A 15,160-nucleotide genomic window follows, 5' to 3' on the forward strand; every position below is an offset into this window, starting at 1 on the left:
CCCATACGACAACTGGTTTTGCTGAAATATTTAAGGTGCATTATCAGATCGTGGGCTGCCGGGAGCACTGCGGAGCAGAGGTTGCTGAGCACTGCTCCGGAACGAAGCCAATCAATAAAATATAAATAAAAGGCGAGAGCCCCAGCGTGGGGAGACCCAGCCACTGTATCCTGCATGCTGTGGTGGCAGTCCAAGGCCAGTGAGGGAGGCAAGGCCTGGCCTTTGCTGCCTGTGTGAAGTTTCTCTCCCCAGCAGGCAGCACTTTGGGTTTCGTGCGCAGTGTGTTGCATGTATGGAAGTGCATCGGCGGAGCTGTGAAGGGCCTGCGGCTGTAATAGCATTGGAGGAGGGCTGCAGGTCAGGAGAGACGGACCCTGATAGAGCCTGGAACAGCGAGAGAGGAAAAAAGTGCCCTGCTGATGCCTAGTCTAGCTTGGTCCTTCTCTGATTGCCTTCATGGCTGCGTGGGTACGTGCAGGGAGGGATCCTATTCCCCACGCGCCCCTCTAGTTTGAGTTCCAGACAGTTCCTTCTCCTTCTTTGCAGTGGCCTGGCTGGTGGAGCAACAGGATTAGTGAGTGGGTGGGATGTGCTATTTAGTCACTTTGGAAGTGGCACTTGGCCGTGGCGCAGAGAAACAAACTTCTGGGTGTCACAGGTTCCCAAGGGGAGCAGCAGAGACTGGTAGTCGTGGAGGACAGGGGCTATTCTGTGAAGGCCAGTGTGTCACTGGGGGCATGGATGGCATTTTTCCAGGTCATTCCAGAAATACCGTTTTTTCTTTTGGATTCATGTTTCCTGGGTGGCAGAGGAAGAACTCTGCCCTCCAATGGCTCAGATGTGATATTTCCCTACTGAGCTATTCCCGTCCTGGACCAAAGGAAGAAAGTCAGCCCCCCAGTGCCCCACCAAGCTGAGACGGCTGCAATGGGAAGCAATGGGTGGGTGGGGACTGGACATAACCAGATCCAATTAAATTAACTCCAGCGTAGCTGCTCTGGGCTGGACAATCTACGATCGTTCGTCTCCGCTTTCCTGTGCTGCCTCCGTGTCCCCGGGATGCGGCTCCAAGTCTCCACGGCGCTGGGAGTTGCGTTCTTTTCATTTTATTCTTCCTCGAAATAAAGCTATTTCTCTCTGTTCCTCTCATTCCCCTGGTGCGGCGGGAAGGCAGCTACCTTCTCGAGGTTATTAACATTGCTTGTGCTTTTGTGAGCATCTCCATTCAAAAATAGCTGATCTGATGATTAATGGATGGAGCAGCTGAAAAAGCATAACTGGAGAATTTCAATGGGGACTGGCTCGGGGGGAGGGGGGCGTTTCCCCCCTTTCTTTTTAAGGAGATGCAAGTGGGCTTTTTTCCCTTTAAATAAATGTGTGCCCAGGTGAATTACAGTTCCTGTGACAGCAAGCCCAACCTCAGTGCAGAGGCAGGCAGCTGCAAACAGCGCAAGCTTCCCTCCCCCGGGGCCCAGCTGATTCGCTGCCCTCTGCTGTCACCTGCCAGCCCGCTCCCGCTGATGCAGCAGTCCTGACCTGCTGCAAGCCTGGCCGTTGCAGCGCGAGGCTTCCCACATGCAGCTCAGTCGCACCTTGGTCTTGACACGCAGCACCCCTGGCTCGTCCCAGCCGGAGCCCCTCTGCAGATCACTTGTCGATGCCCAGTGATTCCTATCTGCAGCCCCTTCTCCCCTGCACTGCTTAGTCCGGTTCTGGCTTTCCTGGTCAGAGGCAATTGGCTGTGCTGGAGTGGGCAGTGGTTTTGCAATGTGGACAGATGCTCATAGGGAACTGTGGTCGGTCTCCTGTCCCACAGTATTTCTGGAGGCGACAATCCAAATTTGACTAAAGCTAAGCAAGAGGCAGCATACGTTCTCCCCAAGGCCAGCTTCGGCTGCTTCCCTTGGTGCTGTCCCCAGTCTCTGAGTGTACGAACAAACAGAACCTTTGACTCACTTGGAGATTTGCAACATTGTTATGATGTAACTGTGATTTCAGCAGGCTGCTATAGTGACCAGGTGAGCTAAATCGCCCAAATGGGGACCCTGAATGAAAGGGGGGTAAATGTTCCCCAGTTTGGTTTTGCTTATATCACTAGAGGACTATAGGGATGCAGCAGTTACACCTTAGCACATTGATACAATTATTATATCTGTTTGTTCCCTAATAAGCTTTGTCTGCTGATGTTTCAACCCCCTTTGGGAGCTGTGACAGCCCCATCAAGAGTTTGCTCCCAACTCTTCTTTCAGCCCTGTTGTCTGCCTGTGATGGTCTTTGTGGATTAGCTGAGTTGTGCTTAGGGTGCAAAATACTGTACAAATGGGGTGGCGAGCAGGGGCACCCTTGTCTCTTCCTGGGTGAAATGGGAGCTGCTCAGCTGGGCCCCATAGCCCTTGAACTGCTCCCAGTGTGTGGGGTGTGAGGATTCTCCTCTGGACCGAGTTGCGGGGTCCGCACTTTTGGAGGGGATGGGCCTGCGGTCTGCTTCTGCTTTCTCTCTGAGGCACCGTGTGGCTGAGCTGCAGTGACAGACGTGGTGCCTCAGCAGCTGCAGATTTACGACCGTATTTAAGAGCAGAGGAATCAGAGCACCAGGTTGCAGAGCAGGGCTCCCCCGTGTTAGGCTATCTACTGCCTTTCTCCACACAACCACAGAAATGCAGTATCCCCATTACAGGAAATACTTTAGGCAAAATTTAGTAATTTTACCCTTCCCAGGTTCAACCTCTTTCCCTCCCCTCCCTTAAAGACTTCTGCTGTGGAGGGGATTATGCAGCCCTGGAGTGCAGCTCTTTTGCAAGACATGAGCAGGAGATCTTACCCAGTTGTGGGGGGAGGGATCGCTGCGGGGGTGGCAACACAGGTTGGTCTTCAGAAGGGCAAATGTCTCTGGGGATAGGACCCTGCTGGCTGTTTCTACCCCCACACCTCCGGGAGAGGTATCTGCAGTCAGGCTGGCTCAGGGCAAGCAGGCATTGGCTACAATGAGGGGCTTCTTTGGATATTTATCCTGGCAGCCCTGGATTTTTGCTGCTTCTTCCTGCCCCTTTACTTTGGACTCCTGCCTTCCGAAGCATGACCTGGGGAGCAAGAGAGGGAGGAAAAGGGGTCTGAGGCTACACAGATCAGAGCCCTCCCCCCAGTAGCTCTTATCCTCTGCCTTCTTTGCAGGACTGAGTCTGTAGCGGAGAAGATGCTGACAAACTGGTTCACCTTCCTGCTGTACAAGTTTTTAAAGGTGAGTTTGGAGCAGACCACGAAGCCGGAGGTAGGGAGGGTGAGGGGGGGACACAAAGGGATCCTGCCACCTAGGAACAATTCAGGTATTGCCTGGAGTGCTACGTTGGGCGCTGTAAGGTCTGGGATCTGTTCCCAGTTCTGCCACTTACTCTCTATGTGCCCTTGGGTATGTTACCTTCTGTTAAATTGAGCCAGCGATCCTGACTGGGGTGGGAGTATGGTTGCAAGGCCCAATCTGGTAACAAATCAGTACAAAGTATTTTGAGGCCCTGACCCAGAAGGCACAATAGGAAAGGACAGGGCTGTTGTTCCTGGGCTGAATCCTGAGGTCCTTTCGCAGCCTAATGCCCGCTGTAGCCAGTGGGAGCTTGCCTGAGTAACTTGGGAGAAAGGGTCCCAGGTTTGCCCCTCTGTCGCCGTATGTGGTGGTTAGAGGGTGGTGTTTGTTTGGTTCAACCCTGTTTTGCAGCACTAGCCTGTGGTTGTTCCTTTCCCGTGTGTTTTTTATAACTAAGGCCTGGTCTGCACTGTGATGTTTGGCAGCAAAACTTTGCATGTGTCCTCCCTCAAAGCTCTTCTTTGCTAGCCCAGGAGACCCTTCTCTGGCAGCAGAGTAAAACCGCCTCTCCTGAGCAAAAGAAGACACACGTAGACACTCCTTCCCCACCCTTTACTGCCTGTAGGGTCCCTTCAGCAGCTGGTGCCCTGGCAGCACTTCTGCCTCAGTAAAGCTGCACAGAGCTGGCAGAAGCACGTGGTTGTGCCCAGGCTGTGGGGGCTCCATAGTGGTGGCTGCTGGCCTTGACCAGAACTCCTGCTGGCAGAGCCAGGTAAGTGTGGACAAGGCCTAAGGTAGTTTGGTAGCAAAATGGCATCTTTCAGGCTGCTTCTGCTCCTGCCACTTATTTTTTCCCCAAGTCTGCAAGGGTGGTGATTGGTGGGTTGGAAATGTGGGAGGGGAATGAAGGGCAGGAGCCAGTTGGACTCAGCATGTGGTGTCCGTGATACCTGTAGAAGGAGCTCCTTTCCCAGTCCCGGCTGGTGCCTGTCATCCATACGTTCATGGCTTTGCTTGACCTCAGTAGCTGCAATTCATTCCCAATGCAGTTCCCGCAGTGGTAGCAATAGGGAACGCCAAGGCATTTATACCAAAGGAGTCCTGTAGCCGTGCCCGGAGGGTATAAAGTGCTCCCCCCACCTCCAATCCTGCCTGCATCACTGTTAGAGCTGTACCAGCAGCAAATTCCAGGTGCAAGATTGCTGGCACGGCTGCAGCCCACGTGTCAGAGTGGTGCCACTCTGTTGGTTTGATGGCAGTGGTGGGGAGTTGCCTGCTTGTCAGTCAGCAGAGCTACTTCCCCGGGATCTCACCCGATGTTTGCTCGGCATGTCCTGGTGGCAGAGCTGTTTCGTGGGATTTCATCCCTCATTAAGATAAAGAGGGTTTGAACCAGTTCCAGGAGAGGAATGTGCGTGAGCCGGAGTCAGTGCAGACCTCGACTGATCGCCAACGAGAGGTGATTTATAATATCACTTCTGTGCACTTGGCTTTTTGCCTCTGTCGAGGGATGGCCTGTATCTATACAAATATATCTGCGCTGTACAATGTATATCACTTTTGAAAGGCAGGAGAAGAGCATAGCTTTGCCACGCTTGGGAAAGTTTTAAAAGCCTGCTGTATCCTTTTCTCTCTACTGTTTTGTATCTGCTCATCACCTTGTGCATTGGGAAGGGCCTCCAGGTGCTGTATAAGACCTTGGTGGAATAAATCAGTGCTCACCCCATTTCACCCAAAGAAGGGACAAAGGAAATATTCAGGCCAGAGAAGCTAAGAGAGAATTTTGCTTCTGGGCAAAATGCCAGGTGATCTGCAGGCTAAATTTCCAGGAAAGGTTTCTGGCTGTACATGGCAGCGAAGTGCTTCTGTGTGCACCTGATTTGCTTGGGCAGTTCCAAATATGCATGCGTTTGCAGTGCTTTGACATGCTGATGACCAGCAGTGATTCCTGCTGGCTGCTTGCTCAGAAATTCCTGCAGCTGCATGAGCAAAGGAAGTGTGCAGATTTGTGCACACATGATTGGGAGTGCTCTCACCACTTGCTTCCAGCACTGCTTGTGGAGCAGGCAGGAGCAGTTGTCTGTCAGACTCAGCCTGCACACTGGGGCAGGTACCATACATGTCACAGAGGGTGAAGGACTGAGCTGATCCTGCCATTTGAAGGCAAAGCCTCTAAAGTTCCTCATCCAGGTTCTTGTGCGTGCTGACTAGGTTGCGGTATTTGACCGGTTACATAAAGTTTGGTCAATTGACCAATTCAACATTGGTCAAAAATTATAAGAAATTGCCAATGGGTCCAAATAACACACAGAAAAAGCACACATTTTCCGTTCAGAAATGTGTTAAAAACTAGTACTTCTGTCAAGAAAACTACAAAAATAATGTCATTTTTTTGGTAAAATTTCTATGGTCTTTGACTGGTCAGTTGACAGTATTAGACCAGTCAGTTGACTGGTTTGTCTACTCTAGTGCTGACCATCTTAATATGGGGCTGTCTCACTGGGAGAGGGCTCATCCGCTGTTGTATGACCTTCCCTCAAGAGAACTGAAACTATGCATGTGACCAGCACTGGGGCCTGGCTTCCATGAAGGAAAAATAGAAGATGCCCAGGAGTGAGCCAAGACACTTGGGAGGATTTTACACCATCTTCACGGTACAAGAAAGGGGTTATTTGATAGTGGGTATAATTTAAGGAGAGGCACAGGCAGGTAGTCAGGACAGACTTCCTAGCAGTGAGATATGTTAGGCTATGGGATAGTCTTTCCAGGCACATTTTCATGCTTGCAAAGTCTGTACCAAGACTGGGCAGAGCCTGAGAAGGACACATCTGATGGCAATGTTTCCTGCTGCCACCTTGGGGAGGTGAACCAAATGATACGTCGCTTCTCTGATCCTCAAGGTGAGAATTGCAGTGGTAGGAAAAGGCGAGGGATCTGCAGGTATTGCAGCAGACTGTTTGCAGCAGGTAAACATATGCCTTGCACCCAACAAGTAATTGGGCATGCAAATTAGGAATGTGGATATGCTTGCATTGTCATGTGTGCAGCTGGCAGTGCACTGTTGGGGAGCCAGCACCCCTTTGACGGCAGTGCATTGTGTTGGAGCAAAGTTGACCCACTCGGAGGCATTGGTTGGCATGAGCTGGTGTCACCAGGTGCAAAGCCACACCAGGCAGAGACTCCCAACTCCTGCTTGCCCCAAGAAGAGTTTCTGCCAGCTGAAACAGCCAACAACAACAGGGGTATGCAAGTAGCATGAAGCACACTGTGAGCCCCTGCTGTTGTGTGCATCAGACTCTCAGTATTGGATGTGACACGGGTAACTGCTTGTTGGAGCACCAAGGGGTTGAGTTGCACAGAAGGCTTTAACAGCACATGAATTATGCCAGCAAAGTAAACTGCCCCAGTTGCTGTCACAGACTGGGAAGGCTCATGGTATTTCTCAGGGTCCAGATGTCCAGCCTCACACACTGCAGGCATCGAAACTAATCTTTGTACCAGATCCAAGGACTCATCTCTCCTGGCTTTAGGCATCTCCTGGTCCTGCCTCCTGAGGAAATGCCAGGGACAGGCAGCAGCTGGGACTCTATAAGGCCCAGTGATTTCTTTGGGCCCTGTAGCAGAATTTTTCAACCTGTTAATAAGACACTGTGGGGAAAGGGAGAGGGAAAAATAGAGATGAGCTCTGAAAAATGCACAGTATTAGGTGCCTGATGAGCTAGATCTCGTCAATAAGACACTGAGTGTTTGGTGGCTTCGCTCAGACTGCCAAAAGCCTGCTCCCTGTATGCACATAGGCATGCACTTCACACACATTCTCTTGCACACTTAGCTCATTGTGCTTGTGAAAAGAAGTCTCCCAGGGCCCTTCTCCTCAGGTCATCTTTATGCAGAAGCACACTGGTTGGGTTGAAGGATGCAGCCAGGAGCGTGGGTAGAGATGCCTCCTGGAGCCAAGCTGCTATCATTGTGTAGTCAGGGTAGCCCATCCCTGGGTGTGCTTCAGAGAGGATCAGGCATTTGGAGCATCCACAGAACCTGTCTTGTATTTGGGTTATGGCAGCTCCCTGGAATTGCAGGCAGGCTCCAGACCAGCCATCTGAGTCAGGTCCCTGACATCCCCTTTCTTGAGCTGGTCTGAAGGAGACAAAGAGTAATGGAAGAGGAATGGGTCCATCCTTTCGGGGGAGGCTAACCAGACAGAGCCCCACAAGATGAGTGGCAGTTATTGCAAACATCTGTTGGTATTTGGCTGCAGACCTGTCACAATCTCATAACAGTGCGAGTCGATAGTGGGTTCCTTTGGGGTCAGCTTTGGGCCATGCACTTCAGCTGGCAGCAGCTGCCAGAATGGATGCTGTCTGCCATCTTTGCTCTTGCTGAGAAACATGGCTTCATCAGAAAGAACAAAGGAAGGGGAGAATTGACTGGCTTCAGATGATGGGAATGGGTCACCTTTAACCTGCAGTGCAATGGCAAGGAAAACCTGAAAATCATTCCTATCCAACGGGCCTTTGGTGGCAAGTATGAAATGATGGGACAGTCTTGGTCCAAGTCAGAGAGAACAGGTATTCACATCGTAATGGGTGGTCCACCAATATAATCATTCTTCCCTGCTGGAGATCTCTGCAGACTGGCCAAGGATTGAGCAGGCTGGAGGAACTCAACCTGTCATCCTTAGAAGATGTCTCTGCAGGGCAGGGGTGAGGCACACGTTCAGAGTGGCCATACTTGGATATCACTTCTGCTTCAAGGGGTGACAATCTCTCCTCTTACTAGAGCTCGCAGCTCAGTTTGAAGGATCCAGATGATGGATTAGTTAACGCCTCTCCAGCCGCTCCTACGCAGAAAGCCTCTTCTTCATCATTTGCTGTATTTCAAGGCATTGGACAGTGAGAGCTGCGGAGCTTCACTGGGCTGGAAAATGAAATGGGTCAGCACCTGGGGGTGACATCTGAAAAGAGTAATCAGTTCTGCTAACAGGTCCCTTTAAACAGCAGGAGTGGACACCTCAGCATCTATATAACGCGTGGTGCGGGGAAGAGAGAGAAAACTGTGAGCTGGGAGTGGAGCAGATAAACGAGATGTGACCGGGAAGGCTGCTCCAATTTATTCTTCATCTGTGTCACTTTCCTCTGGCTGGAAGTTTTACAGGGAGCTTTTATAAGCAATCAAAGGCAGTGACTCCCTTGCTTTCCTCTCATGAAAGCGGGTGTGAGGAGGAGACCAGAGGCAGGACAGCTTTCCTGTGTCGAAATGCAATTGCTGAGTGGGCCTGTTGGTTTACGGTCATTATTTTGCTTTTGCATTGCAACACAACTATTAATAACCAGCACAGCACCCACCTTGGGTCTCTTTCTCCCTCTCTCACTCTCTCTCTTCCAAGCTGACTTAATGAAGCCAAGTTTGCAAATGAAACATAATTTCAAAGACAGGCGTGTTGTCGGAAGGTCTGGGGATGATGTATGCCTGTTCCTGCTCGTTAGCAGCTGTCTCTTTAATTACCGCAGATGCTAACGAGATGCTAACAGCATATGGTGACAGGGAGAGCAGCCGCACTTTGCACCAAAGTACAATTTATTTGCGAGGCGGCCGGGCAAGGAGGGGAGAGGGGGGGCAGTGGAGTGGAGTGCAGTGGACTTTCTCCTAGCCCTTCGCACCCCCGCCTCCCCTCTGCTCGCTGGTCGGGGTTAAAGGCAGCTTGCAGGAGGTGGTGCACTTTAGGGAGGCTTGAATCACAGGGCACAGTTGTGGGCAGCTTTGTTATAGAGCTGTTTCTCTTGCCATCCCCCCACTTTCTCTCTCATCCTTCTCCTGTCCTCTTCCCACCCCATCCCTCACTCTGCTCTTAACCTAGTGCCCAAGTATTTGGCCTGTCCTTGCTTTTCCCAGTTGAACGCGCTGTCCATCACATCCCCTTCTTCTGCTTTGTTCTCCTGCAATAATGCCTGTTTCCCTTTGTCTCCCTCTCCCACCATTTTTGTAGCTGGCACCTGTATGCTGAAATCACTATGCCTGACAGCTCTGAGCTGGGTGAGGTGGCACTGGTTTGATGGAGGGGGTATGCACTCCAGGTAGTCAATTGGCTTGATTGACTGAAGGGAAATTCCACCAGTCAGCCTAAGCTGCCATTGAGAAAGCTGCTGATTGAACTCTTATGAGCTGGCCTTTGGCTCCCTCTTTCTGTTGGATGCGTCTGTCTGTGGCCTCTTTTGCCACATTATCAGGATACCCCATTTATCCTTCCATTCAGGAGTATGAAGCCAGAGATAAAATCCCAAATCCTCACCCCTTTCATAGGCCTTCATTTCCAGCTTGTGGGTGGGTTTTCTTGGCCAGTTCAGACTGTAATTCAGACTGGATCATACTGCACCAGCTCAGGAGGCACCAGCCATCAAAACCCAGATGGCCACCACAACTCACCTGTAGTCAGAGAGGTGTTCCCAGCCTGGGCCAGCTCTGATGCTCACTGGCTGCTCGACCAAGTTTAGTTTCTCTGCTTTAGTTTTCTTACCTTTCAAATGGACTCTGCAATGTTGAACAGTGTGGACAGTCTGGATTTTTTTGGGAACCATTGTGTGACTGGGCTAGGGACTGTGATTCTAGTTCAGACATAAACTAGAAAATAAACAGAAGCTGGCCGTAAGGATGATAGGAGGCTGCCCTTAAGAGAAAGAAGTTACTTCCGTTTTCCCCAGCCTTTGAGATTAGAGTGCTTACGATGATATTTTACAGTTTATTCCCTCCACGGCATGTAGTCACACAGCTATCTGCTCTTGTAACGTAGTGATGACACAGTCATATAGGGCTTCATGGGCAAAGGCTGGAGGCTGTGTTTGTAAGTCCCATGTGGGCCTGTGAATTGAGGTTAGATCCTGTAAGGACATGGCAGGTTCCCATCATGCAGTAGCAGGGGGCTTCCACGAAAGGTTAGGATTGGTGTCTGGTGCCCTCTCACTTTTTGCTCTTTCCTACTTCCCTCCCTTCAGGAGTGTGCTGGAGAGCCTCTTTTCATGCTGTACTGTGCCATCAAACAGCAGATGGAGAAGGGACCCATTGATGCCATCACAGGAGAGGCCCGCTACTCCCTGAGCGAAGACAAGCTTATCCGGCAACAGATCGACTACAAAATGCTGGTTAGTGCAAGCAGGAGCTTCGCCCAGGACTGGTTCTTGCCAGGACCCCTAGGTTCAGCTATTTAACAAGGTCTTTAAGGCACCAAGGTACTTTGCAGAGAGCAGTTCATCTCATTTTTCTCTCTAGCATTTCTAGCTGTGCCTCTTACCCTGTCTGCGTCGCACCCTCTGCACCTTGGGCCAGGAAGGGTGGGTGGTACATGGCAGATGGCGAAACCTGAACACAGGCTGATTCCCCCCTTTGAATGGATGGATAGATGCACTGCACTGACAGAGAAGGGCAAGGAGTGGGTATTGGGGGGCAAGCATGGCTATTGAGCCCAGCCCATTGCGACCTGGAGCTTGGGCCTATGGGCCAGTGGGTTTCTTGGGTGGAATTGGGACCTCTTTGCCAAGGACAGTGACAGCTGTAGGGATTACATATATATCTTCTCCCTTCATCTTTTCCAAAAGGCCTTGAAATTACCAGGGAGAAGCCCTGACTTTTGCCATCTTTCACCTTGATTGCCTTCTCTGTCCAGCTGCATGACTAGGATAAACCCCCTGCCAATTCTTCCTTTGTCTTCCCTTTGACTGAGTTGGGAGTAGTGGTGTTTGTGAACAGTCTGCTGCCCTTTGACCACAGAATGTGCACTGAGCTCTTCCCAGTCAAAGCTAAGGTTACGTACGACCACTTTCCCTGAAGCAAGATTTGTTGCTTTGCCCTGTTGGAACCGTCTCTGTGCTGGGGTTCAAATGGTTCTTTATGCTGTCCAGAAGGTGGGGGAACATGCTCTTCAGTAGCAGCTGGCCTGGTCCTAGACTCTGCAGGTGTCCATGCACAGGGATGGATTAGGATCAGATGCTGGTGTTTTGGTTTTCACATAGTTGGGTGCCCCCGGGATCCCTTTGCTGAGATTTTATTGGTTTCCTGGCATGGTGCAGAAATGTTGGCATTGGAGGTAGGGGGTGGGGTGGTAATGACATCCAGTTTTGGGGGGCAGAGCTATGTTTCACAGCTGCCTCTTCTCAAAACCAGTGGCTGATGGATAAAGAGGTGTACTGCCAGTGGACAGCTGCGTGACCTGCACCCTGTCTCTTCCTTCACACCTCACCCAAAGGGTGCCTGGTCACACGAGTTTCTCTGCTTCCCTGTGCTGCCCAGACGCTGAACTGTGTGAACCCTGAGAACGAGAACGCCCCCGAGATTCCTGTTAAGGTGCTCAACTGCGACACCATCACGCAGGTGAAGGAGAAGCTGCTGGATGCCGTGTACAAGGGTGTGCCCTACTCCCAGAGGCCCAAAGCAGGAGACATGGACCTGGGTAAGATAAAGATGCAGGTGCTTTCCAGTAGGTTGGTACAGGGGCAGATGGCATATTCCAAAAGCAGCCCAGAGCAAGGGTCCTAGGCCTGCTTGGGTGTTTCTGCAGAAGCTGGAGCACACAGTTATAGGGTTTCTTTTGGAGCATGGGGCCTAGAAGAACCACTGCATTTAATCTACTATCCTGTTGTGTACAGAACATGTACTTACAGCTGTACACCAGAGATAAACTGTTTCATATCAAGCAGGTTACACTATACACATCAGTATGTGCAATAGGACCAGCTTGGCATTTAATGTTCTATGCTGGCATGCAGGACAGAGATCTGGCTTTGCTTCCCAGTCCTGAGCTCCTAGTTTCCAGACTGCCAAGGGCAGGCAGTATTGTAGTGATGACATTCTCAGCCCCTAAGTGGGAGAGTTGCACCTCCCAACAGTGACCTCTGGGAATAATTTACAAGGAGCATAGACTGGATGTCTGGAGCAGGGGAAGAGCCCATCTAGTCCATCAGAATTGTGGTCTTGGAGGTTTTGACCTCAAAAGCAGTGGGTGCAAGATGTGGGGGAATACTCACAACAATGTCAGGTCACTGGGTGATTAAAGGGTGCATTGCAATAAACGGGGGAGGATAGATTGGAGCTCCCTTCTGTGGCTTGGTTTGTGATTTGGGATGCCTGGGTGGAGAACACAGCTGAGGAGACCAGCAATGACGGTTTTGAAATTCTTATTTCCAAACAAGAGGCTGGGGAACAAGGGAGTTTGAGGGAATAAAGTTAGGTCAGTCATGCCACACCCAACAGCTAGCCACTTGGGTGCCTAGAATGGCTTTTACCTAGTTCTACACAGTGCACTGGTACTCTGTAGCAGAGTGGGCTCCCTAGCTGGTTGTGATGAAATTTGGGAGGCTTTGCCTCTCCCCTCTGCCTGTCCTACCCTTTGATTTGTTTTGTGACCTGGCTTCTGCTGACAACATGCCCTTCTCTTGCACTGGGGCAGAGTGGCGACAGGGCAGGATGGCCCGTATCATACTGCAGGATGAAGATGTGACCACAAAGATAGACAATGACTGGAAAAGGCTGAACACCCTTGCCCACTACCAGGTAAGGCTGCCCAGCAGATGAGCAAGTGGAGCAGAGCAGTAGGCAGTTACCAGCTGTCAGAGTTCAGGTGCCTGGAGATTTAGTGCTCTTCACTGGCATGCTATGAACTCTGGGCTCAGCTGTGGGCCCATGTCCCTCATTTTAGATCTGAAGGGAGACTGAGCCAGGGGGCCACGTAGTGTATAGAGACTGTGTTTTAGCTTCCAGTGTTTCTATCTGCAGGTGGCAAGCAATACCCGTAAGCCTTCCAGAATGGAGGGGAAGTTCCTTATCTGCCTGCCCAGCAAGCCCTTGGGCTCAGGAGGAAACAGTGCTCATGGAGCTGGGAGCATCTCCTATTGAGTGCTGCCTGGATGGAAGGTTATTTCAAGGCATCAGGGGCCCTGGGGCAGGCCTCTTCTTTCCCAGCCATCAGTGCAGCCAGGAATGGGAACCTGCTAAGTGATCTGGATTGCGAGGCAGTTTGTAGGAGTCCTGTTTACTCCGTTTAGACCAGAGCTCTTGCTATCAGGGGCACCTGGTTAGGTGATGAGGATGGCAGTTTAGTTTGTAGCTGGTGCTGGTGAGGGGAGGGAGAGGGAAAAGGGGAGTAGGCACTTTTGGGCCCTGAAGGCATTTGGCTTCTTGTGGCCATGGTAGGGAGCTTCTGCAGGAGTGGGGCACCCCGCTTGTCTCAGTCATTTCCCACTGCTCTCTGCCTCTAGGTGACAGATGGCTCCTCAGTGGCTCTGGTGCCCAAGCAGAACTCAGCATACAACATCTCCAACTCTTCCACCTTCACCAAGTCACTCAGCAGATACGGTGAGCATGTGGGGAACCCCACTTTCTGGAGTCCGCAAGTGATGGCAACTCCTGTCAGGCCAGGGACCTGGAGACAGTGGGTTCCAGAAAAGACAAGGGGGCAGATCACACACACTCAGCTTTTTGAAACACAGCCACCAACCTTCCCAGCTCTTTGGTGCCCTCTCACTTATCCTGGGTTCCATCGAGAGTGGGCAAAGGCTCGTGTGTGTACACGCCTTTGTCTTTCACCAGTGTAGGATGCTGGGTGTGTATTACATGCTAAGTACTTGCTTAGAGCACAAGTGCACATTACTAAAATAGGGTCAGGAGCAGCAAAGCTGAGAAGGGTTTGTGAAGGTGAATTTCATGTGGATGAGAGGTGGTGGCTGGTGGTCCTGTCAAATGAGGTGGTCTGTGCATCTAATGAGCAGGAGCAGTGCAGGACACCACAGTGCAACGTGTGTCCACCTTGGTGTGGAAGGGAAATTTTTACCTACCGAGACTAAAACAAGATGTTGCATGAGAGATGTCATCGTGACATGCCTACCTTGTTTTCCTTGGGACACTGACCTGGTATCACATGGCAATACCTCCTGTGGTGTGAATCTGGCCTGAAATCAGCCTAATTGCCAAAGGTCCGCTCAGCATGTCCCTAAGCATCGAGTTGCCAGTCCGTGAAGGTTTTGCGGCTGGAACCAGAGCCTGGCACACAGTCTATGGCCATGACACACGTCTGTGTTAAGCAGTGTCAGAGGCAGAAGCAGATAGAGATGGCAAGCATCAAAGGAGGGAAGAGGTGTTCCCATTGTGCCTGGTTTTCCCACAGAGAGCATGCTTCGGACAGCCAGCAGCCCAGACAGTCTGCGCTCACGGACCCCCATGATCACACCTGACCTGGAGAGTGGCACCAAGCTCTGGCATCTAGTGAAAAACCACGACCACATGGACCAGCGGGAGGGTGACCGGGGCAGCAAGATGGTCTCTGAGATCTACCTGACCCGCTTGTTGGCCACCAAGGTAGGGCATACAGGTGTGAGGCTGTCTGCTTGCAAAGAGGAGGTGGGTGGGAGATGAAGTGCTGAGTGGGGACCATTCCTGGAATTCCTCACCAATTTTTTGACTTCCCTTTCCACTGTAAGCCTCTGTTCTTGGCACCCCTGCCCTGCTGGCTTCACACATAACATCTGGTTCTAGCTGATGCCAGAGGACTCCACCCCCTGTCACTGCTGGCACAAAGCTCTGTGGTGTGACTTGTTCTATCTTTCCTTCTGTCTCTTCATCTAACCGTGCACTTGAAGCATGGGGCAAGGAAACATCTGCAAAGCCCACTTTGTCATCTCAGCTGAAGACATAGCAAAGCTCCCTCCCAGCCGGCAGTCGCTGGAATTCCCACCTCTCGTTGCTCGGATAGTGATAGATGCCATTATGTACTAGATCTCTGTGTCAGCAGAAGAGGGGCAGGGGAGGGAGCCTTATAAAACCAGAGGCTGAATACAGAAATGCTTGATCTGAGCCTTCAAGAGGCCAAGAATTGAAACA

At 51.2% G+C, this 15,160-nt stretch overlaps 1 protein-coding gene across 6 annotated transcripts in view; it reads left to right on the forward strand.

The window, feature by feature from the left end:
• The window catches only part of PLXNA1 (plexin A1), a 233,419-nt gene that overhangs the window by 202,352 nt on the left and 15,907 nt on the right, over positions 1 to 15,160 (forward strand). For 5 of the 6 annotated variants that reach the window (XM_090022932.1, XM_090022936.1, XM_090022933.1 and 2 more), the window contains exons 23-29: positions 3,172 to 3,238; positions 3,924 to 4,070; positions 10,288 to 10,434; positions 11,579 to 11,738; positions 12,735 to 12,838; positions 13,543 to 13,639; positions 14,448 to 14,638. In XM_090022932.1, coding sequence (XP_089879058.1) covers positions 3,172 to 3,238; positions 3,924 to 4,070; positions 10,288 to 10,434; positions 11,579 to 11,738; positions 12,735 to 12,838; positions 13,543 to 13,639; positions 14,448 to 14,638 — 913 coding nt within the window. The remainder of the gene's footprint in view (positions 1 to 3,171; positions 3,239 to 3,923; positions 4,071 to 10,287; positions 10,435 to 11,578; positions 11,739 to 12,734; positions 12,839 to 13,542; positions 13,640 to 14,447; positions 14,639 to 15,160) is intronic. The other variant, XM_090022938.1, reaches the window with a different exon arrangement.

Source organism: Crocodylus siamensis, chromosome 11 (assembly GCF_052110815.1).
Source record: "Crocodylus siamensis isolate JL-2025a chromosome 11, ASM5211081v1, whole genome shotgun sequence".
Classification (NCBI taxonomy): Eukaryota; Metazoa; Chordata; order Crocodylia; family Crocodylidae; genus Crocodylus; species Crocodylus siamensis.